We start from the raw sequence: 19,777 nt of genomic DNA on the forward strand, positions 1-19,777 counted from the left end.
ATAAAGTAACCAGAAACACAACTTTTTAAAGCACATTTTCTATATCTAAAACAGTAAAATGTCTCCTTTACAGAAGAAGCCCAGGGAGGGGGGATTTTATTGCAATAGAGGAAGAGGACCCCCGCAGTCCAGGCCCCTATGATCTTGGGGTCCAGTGTCAGACTGGGACACCAGGGGCCCACCAAAACCTTTAGACCAGGGCCCACCCAAAAACCTTTAGACCAGGGGCCCACTCTAAGTATTATTTTCTTCCTCGCCTCACTCAACCTCTATTTTCCTATTCTCTTTTCTTTACATACTATAATCTATTATTCCATCTATTTAGCCTCTTTATTCTCATAGAAATAGGGAATGGCCATGAAATAAGCCAAATGTTTAGAAGCAGGAGGGCCCACTGACACCTGGCGAGTCTTCCTGGTATCCTGGTGGGCCAGTCCGACACTGTTGGGGTCTGCTTCCTCTATAGTTATGCTACTGGTTTCACCCATAGCTGCAGGATAGTTGCACCAAGCTACTTAATGACATAAAGCAAGTCTTCACTACATTATGGGGCACTCATGCAGGACACGGGGTTCACTTACACACCATTCCCCTTAGTGGTGCACAATATCACTCTGTTTGTGGGTGCAGTGCACAATGGAAGCCCTGTACTTAGCACCTGATTAATTGCAGGGTAAATCCCATGGAGCTTACTAAATACCACTTGCATATGTACACTGGGTGACAGAAGGGATGGGTGCAAGTGCTTTATGTATGAGTAGTGCATTTGTTGCTCGCACAGTGTCCTTCATTAGTGAATGAGGCCCACAAACACAACTGCAACGATATGCAAACCCTCAAATATCTCTTTGTCAGACTCACTGGTTGCCAGTTAAGAGTTTTGCATCACAGAGGCATACCTCCCAACTGTCCCGTTTTTCGCAGAACAGTCACGATTTTGACAGCTCAACCCGCAGTCCCGGGTTTGTTACTGAAATTACTTTCTCATTGAACAGCCAGAAAAATATACAAAAAAAAAATATACAAAGTCAGAAAAATATACAAAGTCTCTAACTTAATTGGCTTTTGTCAGAGAGCCGAGAATAGATACTTTTATAACAATATAAGATAAGAAGGTCTCTTGGGAGAACTTAGACTCACAGCTTAAAGGGCAATTCACCTTCATCAGCAAAAAAACACAGAAATGTGTTCAGACTTTAATAACCTGCCAAAATGTGTAAAATGGACAAGGTTATTAGTGGGTGTGGCCATGAAAATGGGCATGGTCAAAAAATTTGCCACTCTCTGCGGGGCAAATCTTTTTGTCCCTCTTTCTATTTCCAAAATGTTGGGAGAGGGTTATTAATGGAGTTTTTACCCCACACAGCCCACACAGCAGGTAATGTCAATAGGGACCTATACTTTATTGTACCACCCAAAGTTCCCTTTTTTTAAATTGGAGCATTTTCCCCTACTCCAACAAACTTCACTTATTTTCCATGAAGCACCACTCCTTAAAGGGATACTGTCATGGGGAAAAAATTTTTTTTCCACAAAGCATCAGATAATAGTGCTGTCCCAGCAGAATTCTGCACTGAACTGATTTTTTTATATTTAATTTTGAAATCTGACATGGGGCTAGACATACTGTCAGTTTCCCAGCTGCCTCCAGTGATGTGACTTGTGCTCTGATAAACTTCAATCACTCTTTACTGCTGTACTGCAAGTTGGAGTGATATCACCCCCTCCCTTTCCCCCCAGCAGCCCAACAACAGAACAATGGAAAGGTAACCAGATAACAGCTCCCTAAAGGTGGCCATACACGGGCCGTGTCGGCAGCTTATTGGCTCGTGTATGGGGCCCCCGACGGGCTTCACCGATCGAGAGCTGGCGAAAGTCGGCCAGATCTCAATCGGATGGGACAAAAAAATCCCGTCGGATTGCGGCCGCATCTATTCGTTTATGCGCGATCCGACCGCCCATTGCAATTCGTTAGGATCCGATCGTTGGGCCCTAGGGCCCACGATCGGATCAGCACGATATTGCCCACCTCAAGGTGGGCATATCGGGGAGAGATCCGCTCGTTTGACGACATCGCCAAACGAGTGGATCTCTCAGTGTATGGCCACCTTAACAACCAGGCAGAACAGCTGCCTGGTAGGTCTAAGAACAACACTCAATAGTAAAATCCAGCTCCCACTGTAACACATTCAGATACATTGAGTAGGAGAAACAGCAGCCTGTCAGAAAGCAGTTCCATCCTAAAGTGCTGGCTCTTTCTGAAAGCACATGACCAGGCAAAATGACCTGAGATGCACCTACACACAAATATTACAACTAAAAAAAATGGACGTAGATCTGTGCAAGATTTTATTTCCTTCTTATAAAGCAATATTTCGTGTTTTATGGAGAACCCATTATAATGAGAGGAATACCCGCTGCTCTTTAGCTGGGACCCTGGCACATCCTCCATTTATTTCTTCCCTTCTAGGTGTTCTTACTACCCAATGACTGGAGGTGCAGGGAGGGGGTGTCTGTGATTTGGCTGCTAGTGGAAGGGATATTATTTGTGATGTAATTAAGTCTGCTCAGGCAGTGCCCCATTACTCGCAGCACATTACTGGCATGGAACAGAACCACACTGAGCACAGACACTGATCTTATAGGAACAGATTCTGTGCAGCAATTGGAAAGGATACAGAGCAATAGTATTACTTGGCAGTGTCTGCCCAATGGGGACAGATCCGTCTGGATACGGGGAGATGAGACGGATAAAGTATAGACAGACAGACAGCATCTGTATGCCGGTTCCTGGTCAGTCTTACAATATATATTAACCATGCCAGTTTCTAGCCAATCCTTCAGTATGTAACACAGCAGACCTGCATGGGTCAGGCAAATATACAGGGCAGCCATCAGGGGGGGACAGGGGGGAGAGTTGTAGGGGGCCCTGAGGGTAAGGGGGGCCCAGCCACGCCACACTTACTTGATTAGCCGGGCCCCCATCTTTCTGAGAGCTGCTGACTTCGGGAAGGCATGGACGTTTAAGGGGCCCTGGCCACCAATTTTCTTATAATGTGTGGGGGGTGGCCTGGCCACCAATTTTGGCCATCAATCTTTTTTTTCTCATGTGGGGTCTTAGCCACCAATATTTTTTAATGGGGGGGCCCTGGCCACAAATGTTTTTTTTATGGGGGGCCCTGACCACCAATATCTTTTTATTAACATGTGGGAACCCTAGCCACCAATATTTTTTTTGTTTTTTTACTGTGTGGTGGGGGGCGGACCTGTGGGGTGGGGAGGGTGGACCTGTAGGTGGGGCTTGCAGTGGGCGCAGCCCAGGGGGCCCAGGAAATTTTGTCGTATGGGGCCCTGTGATTTCTGATGGCGGTCCTGCAAATATATATAATATACACCTACTTAGTTCTACCCCAAATAACATATTTCTCTCTCCCTCTAGCTGCTGGACTCGGAATTACAATATGAATTACTGGCTAATCATTCGGCTCCCTATTCTTATGGCGATCGGGGTAAGTTGGCTGGAAGAAGAAAGATTCTAGTTCCTAATCTAAAATATTCATAAAGTCTGGTATAGGAAGAAATGGTATCCTTTTCTCGGTAAATCACAGCACTGCACTAGAGATGAATTACTCCTGTTCACTTCTTTGTTCGGACAGTAAACTGGTGTTTCGCTGGGCTCTTTTATTCATAATTTCCCACAAAGCTATTTATAAGGGGGCCAAACAGGGGCCTCTGCTTTGGGTTCTACATAGAAGCTGTAAGTGGGAGAGCTCAAAACTTATGGTTATTGGTTTTAATGATTAGCCCCACCCAATGCTTATCAGTGATCTCTCTCTATAAATAATGAGGTGGAGCACAGGTTGGTGCCATGTTGATGCCCATTGCATAGCCTTGATTTTGCCAGTTTACACCTTCCATAGGGAACGCCATGACATCACAGCACGAGAGGTTGGTATTGCTCGTCTCATGTATCAAGGGAACATACGGATCTTTATGTGGGTTTCAGAGTTGCCATTAAAATCCCATTTGCTCAGATCACTGGGGGCTGTCATAATGAGCCTGTATTATAGACAATAACACCCCTGGGGGTTTCATTAGTGGGTGTTTGGGATGGAAATGCATCTGAGGGACGTTCGGCAAATCACATGACAATAACAATAGTGTAATTGCCGCTTTTGTGACAATGACATGGAGTAGCATCTAATTTAATTTCAAAACAACCCTGTATGACCCCCTGGGGGAACATTACTGTGCTTGTGAAGATAATCACAGGTACTTAGCGATGGCTTCCCCGGAACCTCATTTACTCACAGACATTCTCTTCTTATTCTTTCCCTTTCTGACGCTTATATGAGCCAGTGTGCCCAATGCTCCCAATGGTGCCAGAGCTGCCTGTGGGTACAAACCTACTTCTGTTCAATCGACCAACTGCATGGTGATATCTGGTCACATGGAGCATTGTTGTGGAGATACAGTATATAGAAATATTGCACAATGAGCTCTGTATTAAAAGATTTCCCCTATAGCAGGGCAATAGTATAGAAATACACTGGCACTCGAGGCAATTGAAATGCAGGGTTACCCCATGCTATTTATTTAGTGCGAACGTGCAACATTTCGGGGCAAGCCTCTTTATCAAGCTTGCCCCGAAACGTTGCACGTTCGCACTAAATAAATATTATAAATACAATAAAATACTATTGACCTTTGGGGGTTGCCGTACCCTCCTACATTGTGCACCAGGCCACCTTAAGGAAGGATAGAGTGTGCTCAGCTTCACCTTGTTCCAATTCACCCTATAGAAGGGCCCAATCCCATGGGGCAGCTTTACTCTCTCCATACCTCCCAACTGTCCCGTTTTTCGCAGGACAGTCCCGATTTTGACAACTCAGCCTGCAGTCCCGGGTTTTTACTGAACTGTCCCGATTTTCTCTTTGATCCCCTGCACTAACTTAATTGGCTTTAGGCAGAGAGCCCAGAATAGATACTTTTATAACAAGTTAAGATAAGAAGGTCTCTTGGGAGAGCTTAGACTCACAGCTTAATAGGCAATTCACCTTCATTAGCAAAACTGTAATAACACATAAAAACCACAGGAATGTGTTCAAACTTTCATAACTTGACAGTTTTTTGTAAATGTTGGGAGGTATTCTCTCTCCAGTGGGCCAAAACCAGCAAATCTGCTCCAAACCAGCGCAACTGGGTACAAGGGGAGTAAGAGGAAACGTTTTCACAGTGCTAACCCTGAGAGCCACTAAAGCCTTTCAACTAAAGGCTAATTTAAAAGGAACAGTTCCTCTTTAATACAGCAGAGAGACTATGGCTTAACATGGGCTGTCGTCAATTGTTTTGATGAGTACTACAGTCACTAAGGTTTGTGGCATTGTCTGTGTGCGTGTGTCAATAAAGTTTGTTGTTACAAGCTACAAGGCCTCAGGAAACAGAGACCACTGGGCAGGGTTGCCAGGTTGGCAGTTTTCTAGCCAAATTGGGCTACTAATTTAAAGCCCAGGTGGGTCTTGAAAGTACAAACTAGTCAAGATACAGTTTTGGCCTACTTTTTGGGCCTTTGGCTGGTTTGTACTTTGGAAACCAGCCAAAGTTTTTCTTGTCCTAATGTGAAAAGCCTGCATCTTCCAATGCATGTTGGGTAATGTAGTTTTTGTTTACCAATTTGCCAACTGCCAAGTTCAATGTAAGACTACAATAGCCAGCATGGACCATGTACCCCAGTCTCCGGTCACTCTTGAGCATTCTCGCATTTTCTGGTGACTTTCCTCAATTTCAGACAATTTTGGAGCAAAAATCTGCTGGCCACCAAAAAAGGTTGAACTGTTTTAACAATATTTATTGAAATTGTATATGTATCAGGGCCTTATGGGACCTTATACCTCCTGGGCCCCCCCATCTGTCCCATTTAGCTTCATGGAAAATTTTGAAAAAGGCATATCTTCATATATATTCGTGTAATTTTTAGACTTTTTTTCACTGCAGATATTGTGCTATTGTTGGGCTACTTTTGAAGTGCCTCTTGGCTAGTTTTGGGCTGGTTTTGAAAATTACACCTGGCAACCCTGCCACTGGGGGTGAAGGAAACTCCTTTATTTTATCCTTTCAGGTGAATTTTGTGATCTTTATCCGAGTGATTTGTATCATCATCTCTAAGCTGCAGGCCAACCTCATGTGCAGAAACGACACCAAATGCAGGTGAGTGAATAACTGTTAACTCATTGGCTGCTAGTTACACCTGTCAGTTATACAAGCAGGAAATGCATTTATTATATAGGTGGGAGCTGCTATATGTTTCCTTCTATCCTAGCCAAGATACAGGCGGGGGACACTGTAATGTTAGTATGTGCTTTCCTCCCATGACATCAGCATTTCAAACTCCATTCAATGGTCACAATCGTTGCGAGAGTCTCAGGGGCCAAGAGACATAATATGAACATAACTACCAGGTAGTTGCTCAGGCAACAGCAAGACCCTCAGCTTTTCATTGGTGCCCAAGATTGTTCTCCCTGCAAAAAACAGCTATACCCTGTATATATGTAAATATTTATCAGTGCTGGATATGAGTCCTTTGTCAGTCTCAGCTGCGATTATTACTGAAACCCTCGCCAATGAGAAAGCACTGCTTCTTAAAGGGATACTGTCATGGGAAAACATGTTTTTTCCAAAACACATCAGTTAATAGTGCTGCTTCAGCAGAATTCTGCACTGAAATCCATTTCTCAAAAGAGCAAACAGAGGGAGGGGGTGATATCACTCCAACTTGCAGTACAGCAGTAAAGAGTGACTGAAGTTTATCACAGCACAAGTCACATGACTGAGGGCAGCTGGGAAACTGACAATATATCTAACCCTATGTCAGATTTCAAAATTGAATATCACAAAATCTGCTTGCTCTTTTGAAAAATGAATTTCAGTGCAGAATTTTGCTGGAGCAGCACCATTAACTGATGCGTTTAAAAATGGAAATGGGAACTAAACGCCTGTGAAGATGAATGGCCAGTTAAACACATAATCAAATGAATGGTGTAGGAGTGCGGATGTACAGCAGCCCTGTGAGGGTCAAGATGCCAGGGAGAGATCCTGGAAGAGGAAGAGTTAATAAAGTCAGGAGCCAGAGAGAGAGACAGAGGCTTTGGAAGGAAACGCAGAAACTGGGGGAATGAATCTCAAGGATGGTACTGGCCGGAGGCGGATAGATATCAGTGTCCTTACATCTTACAATGAAGGAACAATTGGGTTGGATCCCTGGACTGAGTTTAATTATAGATAAGCTTTATCCGGCAGATAAACACCGTATTTATTAAGCTTCGTTCTCCACAGTAGCCATTCCATCAGTACAAAGTGACCAACTTAATAGCTGCTGGGTGCAAGCATCGCTCTTGACGCAATTAGCAGCCTAAATGTGCACATTAGTATTCCGGAAGAGGCATCAGCAGCCGCTCACACAGCAGTGAATCCTGGGAGTCAGGAGTTAGTGCTCAATAAGCTTTCTAGTGAAATTATTCTCTCTGGGACACAGAGTGGAATGGTCGGCAATCGGCATAGCATTGTGTGCAACTAGAGCTAAAGGGCAACTATAACACAATAGAACCCTCATTTTACGTTTTTGAAGGGACCAAAATAAAAATATGTAAAATCAGGGAAAATGTTTAATCAGGGAAATGTATTATGCACAATATATAGGTGGGACCACAAGTGAGGAAAAACTTAAAAACATGTAAAATTGAGGTTTCACTGTATTCATATGAAATTATAAAGCTTTAATATAGTTGCTACTGACTCATACTGATGTAGCTCTGGTTTGTATAGGTCGCCATTGTTCTACGTGGCCTCCCACAGCCCTTCAAGCATAATGGTCTTATGCCATTAAACAATATGTATACACACAAATAAAGAAGAGTTATTTTTCATAGCCATGCCTTTAAGAACCCCCCAGGTTTGCTCATAGCCTGTACAAGGTGATACCATAAAACTATGGCAGCATAGGTATTCCCTGTACTAAGCACAATTCAGCAGGAACAGTCCCTAAGTTTGCTCATAGTCTGTACAGAGAGAAACCATAAAACTATGACAGCATAAGTATTCCCCTGTACTAAGCACAATTCAGCAGGAACAGCCCCTAAGTTTGCTCATAGTCTGTACAGAGAGAAACCATAAAACTATGACAGCATAAGTATTCCCCTGTACTAAGCACAATTCAGCAGGAACAGCCCCTAAGTTTGCTCATAGTCTGTACAGAGAGAAACCATAAAACTATGACAGCATAGGTATTCCCCTGTACTAAGCACAATTCAGCATGAGCAGGCCCTGCTCCCTGTAACATCTAGGGGCAAATTCATGAAGCGCCTAACGCTAGCGTCAATTCGCTAGCATTGGGCATTTGCGTTACTTCGCAAATTCACTAACGAACGCTGGCGTAAATTCGCTAGTGTTACTTCGCACCCTTACGCCTGGCGAATTTGCGCAACGGACGTAACTACGATAGACTTCCTTCGCCACCTCAGACCAGGCGAAGCGCAATAGAGTAGAATAGAATAGAATGGCGTTTTTTCTATATTATGGGTGATAGGCTGAAAAAGCTCCCCTCCTTCCCCCCTACATTTCCTAACTCATGGCAACTTAACTATACAGTGGGCACATGTGTAGGGCAAAATAAAAATGTTATTTGATGTTTTGAAGGTTTCCCAGACATTTGTAGTGCTGCTACATATTCCTCCATTGAAATTTGAATGTGGCGCTGTATGCAAATTAACCATCGCTAGCGTAACTTCGCTTCGATTAACGAATCAACGCTAGTGCAACTTCGCAATCTTACGCTACCCCTGAGCGCAACTTCGGATTTTAGTGAATTTGCGGAGCGCTGGCGAAACTATGCCTGGCGAAGTTATGCCTGGCACAACTACGAATCTTAGTGAATTTGCCCCTTAGTATCAGTAGCAGATTATAGAGATTAAGAAACTCCTCCATGTCTGTAAAGCGCAGTTATAACAAGGATACACTGCTGTTTCTCTCCTCGTGTATCATGCTTAATAAACAGACCCACTCTCCCTGTGTCTCCAGTTCCTCTCAGTTAAGGTGCAGTTACTATTTCTGTACCAGGATGATATTTCGGGGCAGATTGTCTGTCCTTCCCCAATGACATATATTGCTCTTCTCCTTGTTTATTGCTGAATTCTCCTTCTCTTTATTGGTTTCTATGTTAATTTGCCCTTTACTTGTCTGATTCATGAAGGCTGAAATGATCTCAGTCTTCCATCGAATATATCCAAAGGGGCCTGAATAAGAGAGTGGGGCAAGTACTCATGAATCACCATCCACTTGTGCTCCTATAAGATGGTGGCGCTGTTTTATTGCAGCCCTATGGGAACATGGCCCTGGCTTATAGTGGAAGGAAGTGGTACTGCAACTAATTATAGACAGACCGGCTTCCCATTCATCTCCCTGTCAGCAACTGGCTGTACACTTACTAGCTGGGCATTGGGTGTCATTTTACAATGCAAAGAGCTAAGTGTAATAAACGGATTCCTTCAAATGAAAGTCCAGTGTTGATTGTAGTATAGAAAACAGGGTTAACTTACCAATAGGCATGGGGGGTCCAGGTGCACAAGACCCAGACCTTCAGCTTTTGAGATGCATTAGAGGCAACACGATATTCATAGTAGGACTGGCACAAACCGGACTTCACTCCAGATGCCTAATGCGATTAAAAGTATATTTTATTTAGCAAAAAACATCTTGCGCGTTTCGTGCCATGTGGGCACTTCTTAGGCTGGGCATCTTCTGAACACACACAGATATTTAAATGAAATTGAACCAAACTTGCATTTGATTTGTTCAATTTAATTTAAATATCTGTATGTTCAGAAGATGCCCAGCCTAAGATTAAGTGCCCACATGGCACGAAACAAACGCGTCAGGCTACATCATTTGAGATGTTTTTTGTTAAATAACATTAGGGATGCACCGAATCCACTATTTTGGATTCGGTGGAACCCCCGAATCCTTTGCAAAAGATTCGGCCGAATACCGAATCAGAATTTGCATATGGAAATTAGGGGTGGGAAGGGAAAACATTTTTTACTTCCTAGTTTTGTGCCAAAAAATCACGCAATTTCCCTCCCCACCCCTAATTTGCATATGCAAATTAGGATTTGGATTCGGTTCGGCCAGGCAGAAGGATTCGGCCGAATCCTGCTGAAAAAGGCCGAATCCCAAACCTGGATTTGGTGCATCCCTACATAAAATGTACTTTTTTAATGAATAAAAAGTGCTGAGTGTCACCAGCTCTCCAGTACAGCCAGCAGCAAGTGGTACTAGCAAGACTGGGGGCAATATTTCAATCAAGGCAACCTTTAACACCCTACCCCCCGACTTTCCCTGAGCTGCAGCCTTTGGTTGTGATAAGAAGCAGCCCATAATACAGAAGGCTTAGCTGTGATCTGCTCATTTGTTGCACTACCTGGTCCTCCTCAAACAGCGTCTTGGCAGAACCAGGAAATTGGAAAGAGACTGTATTTATGGTTTTGTGCAACAGAACATTTTACCAGTGGGCCAGAAATGCCATTTCGATATATATGTGCCCTGATGAAGGTCAGAATAAAAGCTCAGCTGCTGATTGTCTTGTTCTTCTTGCCATGACTGTAGGTTGGCCAAGTCCACTCTGACTCTGATCCCCCTGCTGGGCACCCACGAGATCATCTTTGCCTTTATAACTGATGAACATGCAAAGGGCGTCCTGCGCTACATCAAGCTCTTCTTTGAGTTGTCCTTCAGCTCCTTCCAGGTACTGTGTATTGATATATATGAGGAGCTGCCATACTGCCTGTCGATTGGTACTTACATCTAATACCCGTAATCCACATGGACCGAACACTTGATTTGATATTTCTAATTTTGTATGAGTTAATTGATTTTTTGTATATATTTCTCTGGTTTATTCTTTTACGTTTGCGTTTGATTGGATACTTTGTAGTTTTCCTTCAACCTTTTTAATTGGCACATTCTTCAATGTAACATATTTGTAGCATTGTAATCATGTGATTTAATGTATTATTTAATATCAGAAGTCCATCACTAGAGGTCGTGGTTAGCCCTACATATTTATACCGACACTTTTACCAGTGTTCTTTATGCTTATGATTAAGGGCCGGCTGTGCCCAAAACGCGTCAAGCAACCATGCTGCGTGTCTTTTAAATATGGATGAATAAAGATTTTTTTTTTTGCAAGATTTTCTTTATTGAAATTTTACAACCATAGCAATTAGGAAAGAGAGTTAAGAAAAGGGGGGGGGGTAGAGATAGAAAATAGGGAAGGAAGAGGAAAGAAGAAGATAGTAAAGAGAAGGGGGGGGGGATGGGCTCCCCTATACAGAACATCAAGCAAAGTGCATATCAGTACCATCCTAGGCATAGGCACGGATAGTGGAATAATGTCACGTTGCCCTCCAGCCCCCCACGGGGATAAGCAACTAGGTATCCATGTCGCTTTCAAGCCAGCCACCCCATATCTTCCCAAACTTGTCTGGGCAGCCTCTGATTAAGTAAGTCAGTTTTTGGCTAGGGAGGATATCATTTATAAGCTTTTTCCAGAAGCCTATTGTCGGGGGTGCAGTTGCTTTCCAGGTCATCAGAATGGCTTTCTTGGCAAAGTGTAGCAGTTGCAGCAGACTCATCCGTTCATAAGAGGTCAGCGATAGTCCTTCAGTAATACCCAACAAACAGAGCTCAGGGGAGCGAACATTAGGAAGTCCAAGCTTACGTGCACCATAGGCCAAAACCTCTGCCCAAAACCTCTGAATATGAGGACAGTCCCAAAACACATGCATATAATTTCCCTGATCAATATTACATTTGGGGCATACATCTGGAAGTCCAGGGTAGATCCGGGCCAGTCTGTGAGGTGTCAGGTAAATACGGTTAAGAAACTTAGTGTGAATGTACCTATCTCTGATGGAAATATTTACCTCAGGTATTTGGCTGAGAATATCTTTCCATGAGCCTTCATCCAATTGGGGGAAGTCAGGCTGCCATTTCTGGCAAAAGTGCTGCAGTGGGTCAAAGGCATCTTGGAGAAGAAGGGTATAAAACCAACTAAGCGGTTTCTGGAGGCCAGGGCGTCTCAGATATCTTTCAAGCAAGGACTCTGTCACCTCTGGAGCCCTGTCGGGGAACTGAGTCAGGAGTGCATGGCGTAGTCTGAGGAAACTAAAGAGCATACGGTTCGGCAAGCCAAAATCCTCCTGCAGTAAGGGAAACTGCTTAAACTCCCCAGGCCTAACAATATCCCCAAGGACTTTGATCCCAGCCGCTGCCCAGGCGGCCGCATCAGGTAGCAATCTGAGTTGAGGGAGAGCATTATTGCCCCATAAGGGGGACCACCTGGACCACTTGTTCTGTTTCCCATATGGGGACACCACTGCCCTCTGGAATACTGTGCACACCGTTTTCATACAAGGCGTAAGGGAATATATGGAGGAGAGACCTCTATGCAGCTGATTGGCCAACGCTTCAAATGAGGAAATTACTCCTGCCTCGAGGACCACCGCCTGATTATTTGGGTTAGGGTTCAGCCACCACCAGGCATAGACTAACTGACTGGCATAAAAATAAAGTAGAAGGTTTGGGAGCGCCAGACCGCCTCTAGCAACTGGGGCCTGAAGGGTCTGCCACTTGATCCTTGGTCGTTGTCCTGCCCATATAAAGCCCCGCATTATACCATCTACCGTTGCAAACCACCTTTTGGGGGTATAATAGGTGCATTATGAAACGCATACAAAAACTTGGGTAAGAAAATCATTTTTAGTAGATTAATACGCCCCGGGAGAGAGAGTGGCAGAGCCGCCCAGTTCCGCACCTTAAGTTTAAGGGTTCTGACAATTGGAGTCAGATTAAATTCAAGATATAGTGACAAATCCCTATGAATTTCTATGCCCAGATATCTGAAACGAGTCATCCACTGCAGGAGTGGACCATGTCTGGGGTCTTTTTGGGTTTCCGGGTCAATGGGGAACACAAGGGATTTCCCCCAATTCACCCTGAGGCCTGAAAACTCTCCAAAATGCCCTATCTCCCGTAAGAGCTCAGACAGGGAGTCCCTCGGGTCTGCCAGGTATACCAGCATGTCATCAGCATACAGGGAAATTTTTTCCTCCCAACTCCGCATTTGTAGTCCTTTAATTTGAGTGTTGCCCCTAATTTTGATGGCTAGCGGTTCAATCGCTAGGGCGAAAAGAAGGGGAGATAGTGGGCAGCCCTGTCGGGTACCCCTCGCCAGCTGCAGTTCCTGTGACAGACCCGAGTTTACCCGTAATCTGGCCATAGGGGAATCATAAAGAGCCTTCACCCATGTAATAAAATTCTCCCCAAGGGCAAAACGGGATAGAATTTGCCACAAATAGGGCCACTCAACAGTGTCGAAGGCCTTCTCAGTATCCAGGGACACTACCACTCTCTCGCCCGGGTTCTGGTGACTGGCAGCAAGGTTGGTGTAGAGACGCCTAAGATTAATGTCAGTGCCCTTAGTGGGCATGAAGCCCGTTTGGTCTGGATGTATCAAATTTTCTATTACAGATTTAAGCCTATTCGCTAGTACTTTAGCCAGTATTTTCACATCCGAATTTAGGAGGGAAATTGGCCTGTACGACCCACAGTTCTCCGGGGGTTTGCCTTCCTTCAGAATCAGTGTGATAGTGGCTAATTTAGCTGTATGCGGTAGTGGGGCACCAATAGTGATAGTGTTGTATAGGATAGTCAGTTGGGGTGCAATGATGTCCCCATGGGCCTTGTACCACTCAATGGGGAGACCATCCGGGCCAGGCGTCTTTCCGTTGGGAAAGGCAGAAATAGCCTCAGTCACCTCATCAAGAGTGATGGGCCGACTCAGGAAGTCCGTGCTCTCCCGGGGAAGTTTGGGAATTGGAATGCCATCCAGGTACTCAGCCAGCGATTCTTGGGAGCGGGTAAATTTAGAACTGTACAAGCTAGAATAAAAGGAGCGAAATTCACTTAAGATCTGGTCAGGATCCTGAAGCTCACACCCCTCTGCTGTGATGATTCTGGGGATTGCCATTAGCTGACTAGGTTCCCTGGAGAGCATGGCCAACAACCTGCCACATTTATCACCCTTGTCATACCAACTGGCCAAGCGGCTCATCTCCCTCTGTGAGTATTTTTCTGTGTATACTATGTTGACATTTCTTTGGGCATCCGCAAGTGCTTCCCCCCTTTCCTCAGTCGGGTCACCAGCATATACCTTTTCAGCATCCTCTAGTGATGACCTGGCATCCCTTAATTTTACCTCTACCTTCCGCCTAGCCTCTTTAATTAATGAGATATACATGCCTCTTGTGTAGGCCTTGGCCGCATCCCAAACTATCTCTGCTGAGGCCGTTCCAACATTTGATGAATAAAGATTTACACTTTTAAAGAACCCCAATGTGCGGAACTCTACCTTCTGTTCTCCCGTACTTACATCTAAGTCTGGCACAACTGTTCCACCATATTCCACCACAGCCCCCCATAGTAAGAAAATGGTCAAGACCCCCCCATGATGACAATGAGTTAAGCAGTTAATAAAGTCATTACGTTTATACCGATTACAGTTTAATTGCTGCACATTTAGCACAAGTCTCCATGAACTGATTTCACACATTTTACTTTTATGGCCACAATGAATTAATTGCCGTCGTATTATTCTCTCTGTCTCATAAACCCCCTTTTAGTTATTTGTGTGTTTAATCATTTTACTTTTCTTTTTCCCCAACGTGAAGCGTCGAACATGCTGTCTGTTTCTTAGACCCAGTCCCTGGCAACCAAAGCAAACCTGCAGAGTAGATTTTTAATTCATTTTATTGGTCTACCAGTTGGTATGGACACATTAAAGTCGATGACTGGTGCAGCAAAGAGAGATGATTTAGTGCCCAAAGTGGTACCGTCCCACAATGCCTTTCAGCTTCAGCTTCAGTTTCCCATTTGGTACCATAATGAATAATATTTATGTATAGCGCACTGTGCCAGGCAGCAAGTGATGGCTGAATATGATTTAGGAGCAGCAGATGGAGCCTTATGGGCAACGGTGTCCTGGGCACAATGACTGATGTTAAATGAGACCCAACAATTACACTTCAGGGTGATGGAGAAGCTTGTGAACTTGTGCCCAGCCCATTAAATCATTGCACGGAAGCATCGCTGGCAAAGTTAATGGCACTAAATAAATATGGGCTCTTGCCAACCCAGCACTCATTGCATCTCATCCCATCACGTGTGTCCTTTATTTATACTATATCTAGGAGATTAAAGGGTAGGTTCACCCCTTACATAAGATTTTCAGAGCCAAACTATAAAAGATCAAAATAGGAATATCCCCCCATTTATAATAATAGTGGTTAGCTTAAAGCAGTGATCCCCAACCAGCAGCTTGTGAGCAACATGTTGCTCTCCAACTCTTCGGATGTTGCTCAGAGGGTCCTCAAAGCATGTTGTATGTGGCTCATGGTTAAAAAAGGTTGGGGACCGCTGGCCTAAAGGCATTCCTTGCTATGCTGATGGTGAAATCTCCTTTCCTACCCACCGATGAAACAAATAGAGTAGCAACCCAATTTTCCGTTTTTACGAGAGTCATTATTCGGAAACTGGTTATCCGGAAAGCTTCGAATTACAGAAAGGCCGTCTCCCATAGACTCCATTTTATCCAAATAATCCAAATTTTTAAAATCAATTTCCTTTTTCTCTGTAATAACAAGACATGCTATATAAAATTAAGGTTTCACTGTATAACAGAAATCGAGGTTTCACTGTAGAAGATGAATGGGAGAGGAGAGGTGTTTTGGGATGCCCCCCACGATAGCCATGCCAGCCGGCTGCTAAATCAGCCACAAACCCCCATAATTCTTCTGTCCCTGAATAAACTGTCTCTGCTCATTCCCTAGGGGCTGATGGTGGCCATTCTTTACTGTTTCATCAACAATGAGGTGAGTTCACATGTACATGGAGGTACTAGCAGTTCTTTCTATGTGAGGCTACACCCATAAAGTTACCCAGCACCACAAGAGCATTCTATAAAGGAAATATTATACGCATGTAATGCCTTGTAGTATAACCAATGCATGTAACCAGGCACTTTGTGTGGCCAAGGGGTGGTAATACCTACTCTCATATCTACAGTGTGGTTTAACCAAACATAAATGAAAGAAATGGTGGCACTCAGATGCCTGTTAAAGTAAGATTGGGCCTACGGCTGTAACTTGAGGGGCAGTTATAACTGTCTTTATTTCCCCCCATTCTCCTCTCTATTGGCAGGTCCAAACTGAGTTTCAGAGAAGATGGGAGAGATGGCGGCTGGAACATTTTTACAGCAACAGAGACAGCAGCATGAAGCCAATCAAATTCCCAGCCAACAGCCTGAGCAGTGGGGTCACCGTTGGGAGCAGTGTTTAATTCTGCACCTTTGAAGGAGACTGATGGACCCATGAGCAGAGTCGGCTTATGAAGATGGCACTTTCACGTGGAGGCACCAAAGGAGATTTCATAAGCAACCAGATCCATTCATTACTTGCTCAAGACTTCCCCCTCCCCATGCCTTTTTCTCTTGGGGTGCAAAGTTCACGTTGTGTGGTGTTCTCTCTTTCAGAGCTTCTAGAGCTTTGGGATCCAGAGATCAAGGAGATGGAGAACTCATTTGCCATGTAAAGGAAATGTTTCTCAGGTATTACACTGGGCAAATAGTGCAAAATTCTTGACCTGCGGCGGGAAAACCAATCACTTGGACATGGATTAAATTCCAAAACATTTCCAAAGGGGAGAAGTTTTTGTTTAATGTCAAACTTTTGAGGGACATTTTTTGTGTACCAGTGATGGACTTTCCCATGTCCCAATAAGATCAAGCTCTACGTGAGGATCTTCTCAATGTAGCTGTAAGAGGCTTCTTGATCAACCAGTGACTGGTGATTATATTTTCATATCAGGAAGAGACTTCTTTGTTGGGAGAAATAGAATGTAAGAGGGAGATTGCTTCACCGTCGACATGTTCCATTAACCCAAGGTTGCAGAATTTTGAGTTGGGTTCCCTCTCAATTGCTTCCAAGGCCAAGAACAGTGCGTAAAGTTGGAAAAGTCAAGAGGACAATAAATAGAGCAAAGGTCCATTTCCACCCGATAACAAATAGAATTAATTGTATTTTATTTCTTGAATTATTTTCAAGTAACAATAGAAGGTGGACTGTGCATCGTTGTGCTCATTGCAACATACAACCTACAGCACTAGGTCAGAGCCATGAGAAGAAACTTCTGTTTTGCATTTCTGTTGTCATAAATCTCAGGCATAAAACTTGGGCTAAGAAAACTCAAATCACATCACCGCATTGAGCGACAAGACATTACTACGGATTAAAGGAACCACTGCCTGGCATTTACCTGCAGAATAGGCAAATCTCCGAACATTGAAATATGTGCCCGCTGGTGTCCTGTTTATGGTACTGCAGGAACAGAATTACATTTAGTCCAGTGGGGGAACAGATGTCGGAATAGTAAAAGGAAAACTGTGAGGATGTTGTTTTCTCTTGTTTGGCCAAAAGGTATAAAATATACATTAAAAAGTTTATCGAAATTCTTTAGAAAAAAAAAATGAAATGAGAAAAAGTTTTGGATGTTAAAACATCACTGACAAAGGGTTTTCTATGCAGTAGAAATAGGAAAAAGCCTGTCAGAGAACTACAATTCCCAGAATGCTCCGGCCCAATAAACTAGGAAGGAATGTCCTGCATTGGGTCAGGTACCCGTATAAAAGCCCACAAAGCATTCTTTGCCTCTTCCTCTCGTCAGAAGTAAAGGACTTTAGTGATGTTCTGGGTTACACAGTATTAGGGTTTCCTCCTTTTTTGGAAAGAAATACAAGCCTTTGTATATTTTATTAATAGCATTGGGAGCAAACATCATCCTTCTGGCCAGGCCAGTAAAATACAAGCCAGGTGGCAACCCTATACAGTATATGGGTCAGGGTTAGAGTTCCAGTAACCCCTGCAAGTAGGGCTGGGTTAAATCAAGTGGGCAGGTCTGGTTGTGGGTGGGTTCGAGTCGGCTCAATCAAACCTGTACAGGACTCTACCCTGAAGCAGGTGGGGCAGTTTGAAAGATCCCCGTCAGATCACAGTGGGTCAGTCCAAACTATATCAAAGTCTCTATGAGTCAGCGCTAGAGAGCTAGGAGAAACAAGAATGCAGCATAAAAGGAATCGAAGGGGCACATTTACTAAGGGTCGAATATCAAGGGTTAATAAACCCTCGAGGTAAAATCATTCGAATTCGTAGGATTTACCGCAAATCCTACGATCGAAGGAAAAATCGTTCGAACAATGAAATCCTTCGAATCGAACGATTTAGAAGGATTTTAATCGATCGATTGTAGGATTTTCCTTCGATCAAAAAAAACCTTAGAAAAGTAATGGGGAAGGTCCCCATAGGCTAACATTGTACCTCGGTAGGTTTAAACTACCGAAGTATGTAGTCAAAGTTTTTTTAAAGAGACAGTACTTCGACTATCGAATGGTCGAACGATTTTTAGTTTGAATCGTTCGATTTGAAGGTCGTAGTAGCCTATTCGATGGTTAAAGTACCCCAAAAAAAACTTCAACGTTTTTTTACTTCGAATCCTTCACTCAAGCTTAGTTAATGTGCCCCTAAGTGTAGTGGGTTGTTGTAGTTCCACACTCACTATAACACCAAAAACTCACTATAAGGTCTCAGATTACTTCTTATATTCACCACGTGTTTTACTTTAAGTTGGGCACTTACAAGCGTTTAAGCTTTATAACTCATTCATCAGAACAGTCAGGATGAGGTGTTCCGTGATTACTCCATACTGTTAGAAGATGTAGAGCACAAATAATAGTATTAAACCTTTTCCTTACGTGTATATATAAAAAAATCTATTCCACTATCTATTTGAGAAGTTTTAAAAAGGCACATCAAATCTCCTCTTTCCCTCTAGAGTCTGTGCTACTTTGCAGGCTGGTATTTTGGTTTCAGCTCCGACCCGCGTTGCTTCCACCTCGCTGTAACAATTCTGGGGCGCTTGGAGATGACGTTTTTATATACACATAATAAAAACGTTTTATACTATTATTTGCGCTCTACATCTTCTTCACCAGCGTTTTTTTTTACAACTTTTATGAGTTTTCGGCATACAGGATATGATGTAACTGGCATCTACTTGAGGAGGATGTAGCTTCATCTTATCAGTTCACCAGGTGGTGAAGGAAATTGGCGAAAGAGGTAATGTTCTGTAAAATTTGCATTAAGTAAAATTAAGTAAAGATCGTTCGTCTGAGCGAAAATTCACCTTTCGATAGGGATCAAAACTGCGATAACAACGGTCTATTTCAATAGCAAATTGTCCACTACGCCTGTTAGTAAATTGGCGATATTCCTGCGAATTGGATTTCTGGCGAATTTTCACTAGCAACGGCCACTTCACCCTTTAGTAAATCTGCCCCACTGTCTGGCTAATAAACTCAACCCTCTCCAACCTAATCCCACCCCACACATGTCAGATACAGGAGATGGTCCTATAACTAATATTTCTCAGCTCGTAATTATTATTCTTATTGTAATTAAAAGCAATGTCCCACTCTTGGTTCAGGAATAGAACACACAAAACTCCTAAACAAGTGCCTCTCTATACATACGGGTGGGAGCTGCCATGTTATTTCCCAAAGACAATGCAGTTAGAAGGTTACTGTGGACCCAGAATGACCCTCCTCTTCTGTGTATTA

At 43.6% G+C, this 19,777-nt stretch overlaps 1 protein-coding gene across 1 annotated transcript in view; it reads left to right on the forward strand.

Annotated features, from left to right (window-relative positions):
- Positions 1-17,608, forward strand: part of glp1r.L (glucagon like peptide 1 receptor L homeolog) — a 146,297-nt gene extending 128,689 nt beyond the window's left edge. The window contains exons 10-14 of the mRNA XM_018262711.2: positions 3,440-3,509; positions 6,119-6,207; positions 10,657-10,795; positions 15,939-15,980; positions 16,309-17,608. Coding sequence (XP_018118200.2) covers positions 3,440-3,509; positions 6,119-6,207; positions 10,657-10,795; positions 15,939-15,980; positions 16,309-16,446 — 478 coding nt within the window. The 3' untranslated portion in view covers positions 16,447-17,608. The remainder of the gene's footprint in view (positions 1-3,439; positions 3,510-6,118; positions 6,208-10,656; positions 10,796-15,938; positions 15,981-16,308) is intronic.
- Positions 17,609-19,777: the final 2,169 nt, after the last annotated feature.

Source organism: Xenopus laevis, chromosome 5L (assembly GCF_017654675.1).
Source record: "Xenopus laevis strain J_2021 chromosome 5L, Xenopus_laevis_v10.1, whole genome shotgun sequence".
In the NCBI taxonomy this organism is placed as follows: Eukaryota; Metazoa; Chordata; class Amphibia; order Anura; family Pipidae; genus Xenopus; species Xenopus laevis.